General features: G+C 40.7%; 1 protein-coding gene across 1 annotated transcript in view; it reads right to left on the bottom strand.

Moving 5' to 3' along the window:
• Positions 1 to 13198, bottom strand: part of trappc9 (trafficking protein particle complex subunit 9) — a 230786-nt gene that overhangs the window by 177360 nt on the left and 40228 nt on the right. The window contains exon 12 of the mRNA XM_069703380.1: positions 4548 to 4633. Coding sequence (XP_069559481.1) covers positions 4548 to 4633 — 86 coding nt within the window. The remainder of the gene's footprint in view (positions 1 to 4547; positions 4634 to 13198) is intronic.

The following is a 13198-nucleotide window of genomic DNA, read 5'->3' as shown; positions in this document are numbered from 1 at the left end:
TTTAAATGTGTAATCATGCCCCCCCCCCCTCCGAAGAACTGTATTTACATTCCCAATGCACTGCCTTGTGCAACACGGCAGACTAAGGTGACGTCATGACTGCATCCATCCCGAGCAGCAGACACTACCTCACTAGAGAGAAGGCTGCCGGAGAGCTGAGCCTCCGAGGTGCCACCGCTCTGATTTAAGTGCTCCTCGCTTTCATTTCAGGGCATTATATGCCTTTATTGGATAGCAGAAGTATCAGCGTTAACCTATTGGAAGCAGTTCATTTGCATTGCGCCTTGAAAAGGTTAATTATCCTGTTTGACTAACAATAACGATTAAAGCAAAGTGAATTGTATCATTTGAGCCTGTGTGCATTGAGTTGGTTCTACTGACAGTCTGCAGTTAACCTTTTGTTGTGCTTTAAGTAACACACTGATAACAGTGTGATTTTCATTTATGATTATGATTTTTCTGTCTAGGCACAGAGTTGCACATTTGACGGCAGAGAAAACCTGGCAACATCAGAAACAGATTCCCAGGAAGACATTTATCTTTGACTCCAAACACTACACGTAAAAAAAGTGTTTCTAAGTCTTAAAATATACAAGATATTATTTTCTTCTTTCATTTTTGAGGAGAATAATCGATCCGTCTTTACTGCAGATGTTTTGGCTGACCTAAGTTGCGTCAATAAAAGACGTTACAAAATGGATCATTTGTCGTTTGGAGAAAAAAGCGAGTAAAAACCCTCGAACTTGTTTGTGGAAAGGTTGACTGCAGCATCAGACTGTGACCCCTCTGAAAATGAAAGGGTGCAGGGTGGAGGGTTGTAGTAAAAAAAAAAAGCACCACTTTAATAGAAAATCAATAAAGCACAAAGCAAAGCTGGGTATTAGCGCTGAATCCGTGTGGTGACTGAGAAGGAGGGTCTGTCTTGCCAAACTACAGGATCACCTTGGTGAGAGAAGAAAGGAAAGTGACCTTGGCTGTGTTTGTTTCCCGGTGTGTTTCACAGCGTTGGTTTATGTACAGGGGATGGATGGTCTCTCCGGTCTACCGGCAGACACTTTGTCCGGGGTACGCGGGGAGTTCTTGGCAGCTTGCATCGCCCTGTCTGTCTCTGCCTGCGTGACTCTACAACACCACCTGAGGCTCCCAGCTGCCATGGAGATGTAAGGGGGCCCTCGGCCTGTAGGTGGGAGTTGTTGATGGCATCGTCATCACGGTTTGACCTTGTGTGTATGATTGGGTCAACTTACAACACAGTGGCGAACTGGCACCTCCGAATATCAGACGGAGAACTCTGAAAGCTTTGTTCTGAACTTTATGATCCTTTGAGGCTTCATCGGACGTAATAACTCGAACACGGCTGGTACAAAGAGTTATTTCAGTGTTTGGTGTGCGCAAACATCTGTATTGATCTTGAATAGTTTCTTTTGTAATGATTGTCCTTTTAGGTCTAAGTGCATAATGTGACCTGCATTTCTGATTTTTTTTTTCTGAAATTTCAGTCCCACCAGCAATGTTCCTGAGAGTTTGATTGATCCAATCATTATTTTTCAAATCACAATAATGTTTTATTTGCATATCTACTTCCTTTTCTTTATTTTAAGTTTAATCTCCCATTTCTGTTTGAGAAATCTGCATTATACTTGGACTATTTTAGTGAGCGCAGGTGCTGGTAGAAGTATATATAAGTGAAATATGTATCTGTTAGTTCAAGACATTTAATTTAAAATGACATTATGCAACAGATTATCATGTATCAAAGGTTGAAATATTTGGATATTTTGCTTGATTAATGACAAAATGATTGTTGAGCTGATAAATTTCATATTTATTTTTACAGAAATGCAAATCAGTAAATTTATAATCCAAGACTATATCAAAGTGACAGCAACAACTAAACCAAGTGTCTTTTCTAGTTTCAGACGAGTATATTTCTCATTTCGGTGTTGAAACAGCAAATATACTTACGGTCAACTAAGCACCCATGAGTTGGTTTTAAGATGAGGTGTGGTCAGGTGCCCTGTTGCTGCATTGCTATCTGGAGGCAGCTAAAAGTGGTTGCACAACTGACCAACACAACCCTGGTCTTCAGTAAGCGGTGCAGTAGTTTACAGTTATTTTAAGGGGCGCCTTATTAAGATAGTAATAGGAACCTACATAAGTAGGTGCACAACGCTACACTTTGCTTGTTACACACAGCGACATGCAGCAGTGCAAAAACATGCAAAAGATCAATAAAAAGATGATAATGTGGAAAAATGACTATAGTGTACATCAATCTGCTCAACCGGTGAACAAGAAGATCTCTTTCCTGTGCAGAGAAAAGTTATTTCCTCTTAAATGTACAAATCTGCCTTTGACAAAGTTGTTGCTAATGAGCGCTCTTATTTGCTCTGCTTATCTAAGATCCAATTTACTTCTCCTGGTGACAAAGCTAGCCGTTGATCATTGATCTGTTGATGTAGCGTCTGCTCGGTGCCCTGAAATGACTTTCCATAGCTGTGGTTGATTTAAGATAAGCTACCTTTACCTACCAGTTCAGACCGCATCCAATTTTCGTATACTTTTTTGAAAGAGTTCAACACAACTTTTTCACCGCTGAGCGTTGTCTTTGCATGTTTCTGTACCACAGGACCACAAACGTTTTACTAGAGCCTGATAATAACAGGTTCTTCCTCTTCTACATTAGTTGTTTAATTGCGGTCGGGAAACAGCTTTTAGGTGAATTACTGCCACCTCTTGGGTGGGGTACTGCATTACCACCAAGCGGCAACCAACGTGGCGTCACCTATTCGTTTGTGAACGGCCGTTATGAAGCCTCGAGTTCGGATTTTGGCCGGCGCCATCTTGCTAGTTTGGAGCGGTTTGGAGCCGGTAGTGACCATATTTGGACGAGCTGGGGGAAGGAGCACGCGATGGATCCGACTGATTTCATTGGAAAGCAGGCAATCCTGCATCCCACCCACCGATAGCAAGAACCTGACTGCACCATAGGCCTGTCAATCAAACAGACACACCGCCAAAAACATTCCTTTAGCTAGCAAAACTGAGATAACTCAGAAAAATGTATTGACTTAGAATTTTATGAGACTAGTTGAGTTTAGGGAGTCAACGTCTAGTGGCATTCGATGGTATTACAGCTTAATGCACTTCCGCATTGACCTCATTTTTCAGACCCAGAAGCTACGTCCGCTTTTACAGTCAATTTGTTTTACTATCAGTCGCTGGAAAAACAAGTGAACAACCATTTAAAAACCATGACGCATACCATCTTTAGTCTTAGGCTGAGATCGTTTAAATAGAGACCTGAATAATCTTTCACAGATGTAATTTCTGCTTGTATCAAACAAAGGGTTTATGTTCTAAAATTCTTCATCTTTCAATCGATGGCAGTTTGGTATTTGTAGGGTGATGAATCCATTTTTTCTTTTACAGCCACACTTTGTGATCTACCGAGATAAGATTCATCAGACAATAATTTGGCTCACTTGAACTTCAACATAAATTCAGACACACCTGTCTAATGATTATTCCTCCAATTTAAACACATTCCAGATGTTCGGAGCTGGAGGTCGCCCGCGTTTCCTGCGTCTGTAACAGCATGTGCCGTTACCAGACGATGCTGGGCGGTTAAATCAAACAGCAAGACCTGCCCGAGTCTATTTGCCATCAACTCGGAGACAGCTGCCACAATTAAGAGGCCACTGTCTCTGCTCACACTCTGTCACTAAACTTTCACCGTAATTTGTTCTCAACTTCCCAAATAATTAAAGGCAACATCACTTCTGACAGTTAGTACATTGTGTGCAATCCTGTCTGCCGCTGCCACCTAAGCAGCAGAAAGCATGCCTTTTTACATGCTGGCCTTTTATTGCGCCTTATGATTGCTTTCAAGGTTGTCCCACATCACCGCATTCATAAACAGACGTAGCAGTGAGCGGGAAGAAAAGCAATTTATTTGGTAATATTTTGCACCCTTGAACCCGATAAAGAGGCTGAACTGGTTTGAAAAGGAGGGATAACGCAGAGACTAAATACATGAATTAGACATGTAGCCGTAGATGTGTTGGTCTGCACGTCAGCTGGAGGTCTGCTCATAAAAAACTTAGAGCTGCAGTTGCTACGCAGCAATTAAATGATATGGTTAAACTGAATGTCTGATGGCACTTTTAAAACTTTATCTTGTCCAGAAAAGATGAAAAAAAGGGAATAGAAGCTATCTGGTCTGACAGGATGATCACGAGGGGTGCAGGTCTCCCACGTGATGTTTTCTTGCTGTCAAGGCTTTGTTCTCATCACTGCTTAAGATCATTACGATATTATACTGTCAAAAAAGCTTTTAAGGCACCTTAATTAGGCAATCAGAAAGGACTCCACAACACTATAACTTGCCCCGGTGGGTGCAGAGGGACTGCTTGTATTGTTACGGCAAGAAAAACATGTCCTGTTGTCACAGCTGTGGTTCAACATTTGGATTTATTCGACATTTAAATCATTGATTCACACAATTGAGGAGCATTTGGAGTTGAGCTGTAATGAATTTCACTCACCATGTTCTCCACACGGAGTTCATAAGGCATGGGGTTGTAGACCATTAACTGCACTTCACACACATCTCCTTGAACCCACTGGAAGTCTAGAAAAAAAACAGCACAGACATGAACACATTAGAATAAGATATCAGCGGTATTACAATGCATTTGGAATGAATGAGTTGAGGGAAATAGTCCACGAGGTAATTATTGAGGGCTCATCTGTTCTCTGCTACAGTTCAGTTCAGCTGCTACCAAAATAATAGTTCAGTACAAACACTGAGATGTCGCACGTCGACTTTCTGGAAACAACCAGTAGCCAGATTGCTTTGCTCGGCATAAATACCGAAAGCAGAAGACAACAACTGATCTGTAACACTGTCAGAAATCTTACATTTTACTCATTAACATTTTGTACTGTTGTTATTCAATTCTTACATACAGAAATCTAAAATTAACAGTTGATCTTTCATGTAAAGACATGTACACACATGAAACATTAGTGACATGGATCTTATCTTATGAAAAAAACTAAGTGTGGATGGTTATGTGTTAAACCATTTCTTTAATATACCATTTTTGCAGGGCATTTTTATGCAATATTTGAAAGTGTTATGGCTCATTGTGTGAATCTTAACACGAAGGCCTGGGACACGCTGGTCGTGCGACTCTTGACTTTCATTTCAGCGCTCACGGTAAGAGGTTAGAGCCGCCACACAGCCTACGTGACACATGCATCAGGCATCGTGTTTCCAGTGCATCATTTAGAGAAAAAATGAGATGCCTTTTTTCAAATGTGAAACAAGCAATTCCTGACAAAAATAAATACGGAAAAGGTCTGTAATCGCACTTTTTCTATAAAATCATTGCAAAAACCCAACATAGGCTTAATGATACCATGGTGATACTTTAACAGGGCATCCCCTGGGCAGTGTTTTATTGGTGCGCTCTCCCTCACCCAATCTCTCCTGTCTGACTGTTTCTCTCTCACTCTGAACCAAGGAAAACAAAAGCCACGTGACTGCCTTTTGGTTACAACTCTTCACTTGTCGGACCTCAAACATTTGATTACTGATGTCCTATATCAAAAGGAAAGTTAATGTTGAAAGACAGGGCTGGCAGTGCAGAGCCACAGGAGACTCACTGCCAGTATAGACATAGACACACACACACACACACACACACACACACACACACACACACACACACACACACACACACACACACACACACACACACACTAGAGAACAGTGTGTCCTTGGCATAAAGCAAGGAGGCACCCGAGGCCAGACTGTTTCTTGGCCCAGACTGGTGACTTCATGGAGTTTCCAGGTAAACAGTGGTGACTCCAGCAAGTTAATGCAGCCCACCAAGAAATAGTCCGACACATAAACCAACAAAAAAACACCACCTGTCATGTTTATACTTTTTTTGCACATACTGGGGAGGAACGCAACACTTTATTTTTTTACCCTGAACATAAAATCACATTCTTGTTGCCATATGCAGTTACAACATGTGATTTTTCTAACAATACACAAAATCTCTGCTCTAAACAAGCTTGTATTGGAAAGTTCAGGTCAGCCAAATTTTGTGGTCCCTCAGCAAACTGTGAGGAAATTGTTAAGACACTGAGATCAGTGAAAAACTATGACACCAACTGTGACAAACAGGCCACGGCTATGTACTGACACTCTCCTAGAGACACACAAACAGTAGGAGAGGGAAGCACACCTGCAACACAAACACACAGAGTGGCTTTCTTAAAGGGCCATGCATGTGCTTGGAGTGAATCTGTTTGAATCTATCCAGTTAGTCAAAGTCTGAAAGGACCGTCTACCGGCCGGTTAGCCCTCTACGTCACTGTGCATGAGACATTAAGTCTAAGTGGTGGTCAGTTATTCTCCCCCTGACCTTCCACATCACAGTCCACACCTCCCATAGACATTTGAGAAATACTATAGTCTATATATATATCTCCCCTCTCTCCCCCATAAACTCTGAACTTTTGCACTGTGCAACCATATTTGCACTACGTTGTCAGTTTTATTGTATTGTTTTGTGTGCTTTTCTTGTTTTGTCTATTTATTTTGCACAGGGGGACTGTGAGAAACAGTTGTTCGATCCATCTGTATGTCTGTGTATCAAATGGTTGATTGACATTAAATAAGTTGAAGTTGAGAGACGGCTTAAACAGAATCTGACAGTGCAGTTATCCATTAACAACCCGTAATCAAACAAACATCAGGCCTCATCACCGAACATCAGTGCCTGGCCTCACTGAGGGGCAGCTTTGGTAGGGGGGGTGGTGATTCTGGGATCAGTAAAAGAAAATAAATTGAACAACTTTGCAAAAATAATAACACGACACTCATTTTATCTTTTAATTACCACGTAAAACATGAAGTTAATTAGTTATCACCCAAGCAAACATGCTGCAGGCTTGTGTTGAGCGATATCTTCAAAATCAAATATGATGTTCTGGACCAAATACCTTGATACTGATATTGCTACAATATTGTTGGGATGATTATTGAAACTTTTAAAATATATTTCATTAGCCAGATTTTTGGTAAACAATCATCAGTAATATGGATATAAAGACTAAGTTGCAAACAATAGAACAAGCTGGTAGATTCAGAAAATGACATCACTTTAATGAATGCAGCCTTTAAAAGCATAAAAAAAATCTGAACTATAAATCTGAAGACATTATCTAGTCTTATATTATGATATTGAAAAATTATATTGATTGCTCAGCCCTATTAGGCTGCCACATTGTGAATATACATTTAACATTTTGAAAAAAAGTCACAATAATTTAACTTAGTCCAGGAGCTGTTAAAGGCCTCAGTACGGTTTTCAATGGGTCACTGTTAGTTCACAATGAAATTTATTGTGCTGGTGTGATGAGCTACCAGCAGGGGTCAAATTATGTGAGGACTTAATTAAACAGACTCCAGAGAAGACCGTTTAAAGCCTCCCTCCAAAGAAAATTAAGCTTTTAACCATGTTAATATGTCCATAGGAGTTTTTTATATGCTATAATGTGAAATAAGTGTTTCTGTTTTGGAACTAGAGTGACAGACAGAGTTTTTAAAAAAGCAGATTGAGACGGCCAAGGTTTCATACATCACAAACTTAAAGAACCAATCCTGTCAACTTGTGGGTTGGAGCTGTCCATACTGTTTCATCAAGCTCCCAGCTCGAGTGGTGGAGGGGTGGGTGGAGATAGAGGTGGGGAGCTGCACATCCGAATAAAGGTAAATGTGTAGATCTACATCACTTTAAGATATGAAGGGATTTTTTGTGTGGGAAAAACTTTTAAATATGTAACTTTCATGAATTTTAGGGGTCTATCAATGCCTGGAAAGGGGCTTTAAAAAGGGATTTATGGGTTCTGTATCAATGGTTTTCAAAGGTCCAAACATTAAGGAAATATTCAGAGAAAAGCTCCTCAGCTCTGCAACGCAGTATCCATCATGCCTGAATGAGAGGTTGAAAGGTTTTGTTATACTGAGAAGCTACTTTAGTCCCACTGTAGACCCATCTCCATTTTGAAATATAACACCTTTTCGTCCATTTGGAGAGTCCATCGCTGTAAATAGACTTGCAAAAAGTGGGCTGAAAATCCTACCTCAGAGTCTGGCAGGAAAAGGGATTTATGGAAGGAGAACTGCAGCCCTGCACCTTGGGAAATTAAGTCAGTCAAAAGAAAGATATCTATAATACGAATGCCTGGAAAAGCCCCACATGACCTCAGGTCTGGCTCACGGGCATGCTCTCATAGCCAGCCAATTAAGTGTGAAATACACCTCAGAAAATAGAAAACAAAGTGGATCGCTGCCATCTTATTTGCATTCCCTCCATCCTAACTCCTCAAGTGACCATTGACATTCAGCACAGATCTCCAAAGGCTTCAGCACTTTGAAACCTCATCGTATAAAGCAATAATGAATGTTCTTAGTCAATGCATGGCTGCATGCTTAGTTAAACATTGCCTGTGTTTGAGTTTGCTTCCTGAAAGGGTAAATTATTTTGTCAAACTCACTCACGTGCTGTAAAAATCATATCTTATTGACCAGAGACAGAAGTGAAGATGTTTACTGGTGTTACCGCATCAGAGAGGGAAATATCCTATAAAACTGTCAGCAACATTAATCTTTCTTGCTGAATAATATATGCACACGAGGCCTGGGCATTGAAGCAAAATTCATGCATGTGAAATGAAGCAACCGAAGTGCAAGAGAGAATACATTCAAATATTACCCAAGCTCAGCTTTTTGAGCTGGTTTGAAATTAGAGTCATTAATGCCTCAGATGGAGACAGTTTTCTGAAGGACATTTAGTTGATAGTGTAAACAGAAGAATTTAAACAGCCAAAACATAAGAATAAACAGAAAAACATAAATGATTTCCCTGTTTGATGGGCAGAGATGTTACAGACAAAGTTCATTCTTGACCTTAAATACACTAGTTTGACAAAATAATCTCCACCTACTCAACCAGCCAAAAAGTTACAGCTTATGGCTCCATGTCGCAATATTGACAATTCAAACTCCCTTTGCTGATTAAGATAATGAGATGTCTCAGGGCTCTTGAGTAAAAAAAAAAAAAAAAAGAGCAGCTAATACAAAGTCCATATCCAACTGGCTCATTCATGAAACTACCAATAAAATAAGGATTTTTTTTTTTTTTTTAACTTTCTACCTATGTATTACCAAACAGTGTGTATAGCCAGATGGTGATCTCCAAGATGTGTTCAAGGTGATAAATCCTTTAGCAGCTTTCTTCAGCAACTTTTACACATTTGAGATTTGTCTTAAAAACCTCCCAGCCATTCGTTACATCCAAATTACTCAGACGCCGATATATGGTGGTTTTTTTCTGTATAAACTGGTTCAATGAACAAGTGTATTCTTCTTAAGCTAATGTAACCTCAAAAAATGTCATATAACGAAGTTCAAAGGGGGAACGGACCACAGGGAGGAGGTTGGAGTTGTTGAATGGAACAAACCCAGGACTTTCACCTATTAGACTGGTGTTCGAGTCCATGATAAAGCAAAAGTCAACGTGGATTTCCTATAAGTAACCTAAAACATGAGCTTTTCCTAACTCTAATCGAGTCGTTTTTGTGCCTAACCCTAACCAAACAACAACCATGTTACATTTAAACCAAACCATGATGTTTTCCAAACCATAAGCACATCGTTTTTGCTGTCTAAACATAAGGCCCGAAACACATTTCCATATGAAATGCACCAGATTAAGGGTACTACAGAGAGGTCTAACCAGGGGGCTGGGACAGTGTCGAGGAACATATTGGTGAAGTCTGCGTTAGAATCAAGCAAGTGCCAGTGGGACACACCACCAAAGGTAGTTTGGATCAGCAGCTCTAAGATCCTTGGAGACTCACCAAGTACACATAATAGTGGTACCAGGGGATGATGGAGAAACTGGCTAAAATGTGGAAGGTGAACTCCAAAGTGCTCCAAGTGGTAATGGGACCATTCGGGGTTGTGACCCTCAGACTGGAAGGTTGGCTGCAGCAGATTCCATGTCACACATCAGAGGTTTCTGTCCTAAAGAGTGCAGTCCAACAACCGATTGAGATACTGCAAAGAGCCCTCAAATTCCCAGGCCTCTGGTAGAAGACCTGAGCTTAAGGACAACACACACCAACCCGCACTCCAAGTGGGGGCGAAGGGCGGATTTCCTTCTTAAACAATGACTGAAAGAAACGCTGCATTGAATAACTTGAAGCAATGTGTTGGTGTCAGTGTGTTGCTTCAGGTACCAATGAGATGATAAAATACAATCAACAAAGTCTGCTCGCAGCAGCATATCTTGTGAGTCTGAAGGCATATCAGTGTTAAACAGTGTTTATAATTCCACAAGGCAGAAACTTCTCACAAAAAAATCATTTTGTGAGGTTAACACGGGAAATACAACATTCACCTTAAACCAGTGGCCCTTTATGGATGAAGTAGCATTGTGTTGCTGCAAAGCTCGAGGTTCACCTTTTACCTTTCAAACTTTAATTTTGGGGATTTAAAACTATTGATTAGTTTGTTTTTAATTCAACACGACAGCCACGAGATGTGAAACAAAAGTAGCCTACTGTTTTTCACTTGTCGTTTCAGCTGACCTAAACAATTTTAATGATTTTAATTATTGGGTAACAATCATTTGAATGAACATTACTCACCTCAGGCATAAACCGAAAACCTTTTCTAACTTCCTGGTTTGCTTTTCCATTGTGAGGCCCACTGCACATTCCCAGTCGTTCTCCACTCGGCCCTGCCCGCTAGGTCTCACTTAGCCCGTCAAATTTAAAGTGGGATGAAGTCATGCACAGAAAGACAGCTCTTCTAAACTCAGAGAGTTTTTGCAATTTATTAACCACAATGATTTAAAAATCAATTAAACCTGTTTATCCTACAAGACGCTCTGTCAGAACCAAGGAGTATTTTTGATGTTTCAAGACAGTTAGTTTGGCACAAATCGAGGCATCGAAGATAACTAGCCATTCTGTATCAATCACTTTTAATTCATGATTTATTCGCTCCCACAATGTGTTTCTGAAGGTAAAAAACTAACAGGACAAAAGCTAGAAATGTGACACTAAGTCACAACTAGCAGTAATGAAATCTCCGAGAGGTATTAATGGGAAATTTGCCAAAATGGAAATATTTGTCCACTGCTTCTGTGGGCCCAGTCAGGAAAACATAAGGGAAATGTGGATACTTGTGCAACCCAGAGTGGTGACACGTGACACTGATTGGTCTCAGGCAGGTTTTCATCAGGTGTAGCACGCTCTATTAAATTGAGGTTGGCTAACTTGGCTCATTCCTTAAAACTCTGTATGTGTAACATCACTTGCCTGCTATATGTTTCTAAAGTCTTGGGACAGGTGGTATTCTGCTAACTCACTACAGATGTAAACAGCCTTGAGCATCCTTATAGCTGGAAGTCGGCACTTTAACCTCGTAGTTATTGTTTTACCTCAAATCCAATCGACTGGAGCCATAACAATAGTGGATATGTCACTGTCCGAACACTCACAGGGCGCACTGTGTCCCAGTTTTCTCGATGAGGACTGGACAAAGTAAAAGTCACCTCCTTGTACGCCCACATACCTCCATAATAAATAGCCCGTCACCCACATCAAAGTGAATGGATGGCTATAAACTAGACAGTTCTTAAAACTAAGTCTCGGACCAATTATAATGAAAACAATCTCCCATTAGAAGACCTCTTGTTTTATAGCCGACATCAATCTTATTCACAGCATGTGACTTGAAGGGCAAGAAAATACACACACATACCCTTCATGTCGGCACACCTTAATTTCCAGAGGCTGAAAAATACTCCAGACTTTGACTCCATATCGTTAAAATGAATGTGAGAAGTGCCATTTTATTTTAAAGCTATCAACCTTTACAGACATCACAGCTTAATGAAGACCCACGGAATATCCATACTGTGCATTTTTCACTGATCAAAGCCCAAAAAAAAATGTTTTAGGTTGTCATTTTCAAGCTGTGTAATGGGGGAATATTCCTCCATGTGGCCATTATGTGGTGAATGCATGGGCACAGTTAAGCCATCAGTGAAAGACTTGCTCTCTATAGTCCCACCGTGCTACGAGATGCCTTGAATGAGAGAATCTTAACTTCATTAGCCGGCAGCTAGCTCTCCAGAGGTAGAGGGACGGAGAGGAAAAAGGCATGTTTGAATTTTATCTCCAAAGCCTCACAACTCAATAGTCCACCGGAGGAAAGTCTGTCTTTCAACATCTGACAGCCGGTCAAAGAAATGAGCAGCTCAAGGAACTGCATGTGGCACAGTTAATATCGGAAAGATACTGGCTGTGAATTGGAAATTACCTGTGGTCCTCTTTAATGAGCTTAATGCAAGAATAACTTGTTCAAAAGGACTGAGTCCGAACTGGTGTGTGTGAGTGACTCAAAAGAATCTGTGGCACCAATTTTCTTGTGATTTTTCTTTGGTACAACTGAAATTGAAAACTGGCCCAGACCAGTCGTACGAGTCACAGACAGTCCGCTTTAGGGCTGTTTTCTGCCGGTTACATCTGCGCTGCATTACGTCTCCCACACGGCCACCGGCCCTGATCGCCGCCATTCAAGTCAACACTTCATATCCCACCGGTTCCTAAAGAAGCAGAGTCTGATTTTGACCGAGGCCAGACAGAGATTGCAAGAAGCTAAACAGAGCAGAGGCCGGGTGCAGACAGAAGAAAAACAAAGAGCATCCGATCAATTTTCTAAATAAAACACCAATGTATGGACCCCCCGATCGTACATCACAGCACTACATCACCGTATATCTCCGTGGTCTTTCAAGTAAGACAAGAAATGCATTATGCTCTTGCACAACTCATTGTGAAACAATTACAAAATAATGAATGTTGGGATTGATGGTTTTTAATGACTAAAACATAGCTGGCTGTATCAACCTTGTCTGTCTGCTACAGCACAAAGTAGGAAACACAACAGTAAACAAAAAATAGATTTAAAAAAACAACAACAACCATTTAACAATAATTATCCTCCCGAGAAGGACAAAAAACAAGGAAACACGACCAAATAAGGAAGCCGGCAGACAAAACTCTTCTCTTCTGACACACTCCCGTTGGAATATTATGA

Source organism: Brachyistius frenatus, unplaced genomic scaffold (assembly GCF_029030835.1).
Source record: "Brachyistius frenatus isolate BFR_SWC_R1_liver_20210118 unplaced genomic scaffold, ASM2903083v1 Contig_46, whole genome shotgun sequence".
NCBI classification, from domain to species: domain Eukaryota; kingdom Metazoa; phylum Chordata; class Actinopteri; family Embiotocidae; genus Brachyistius; species Brachyistius frenatus.
The sequence above is the reverse complement of the archived record's forward strand: the minus strand, read 5'-3'. Positions and strand labels throughout refer to the sequence as shown.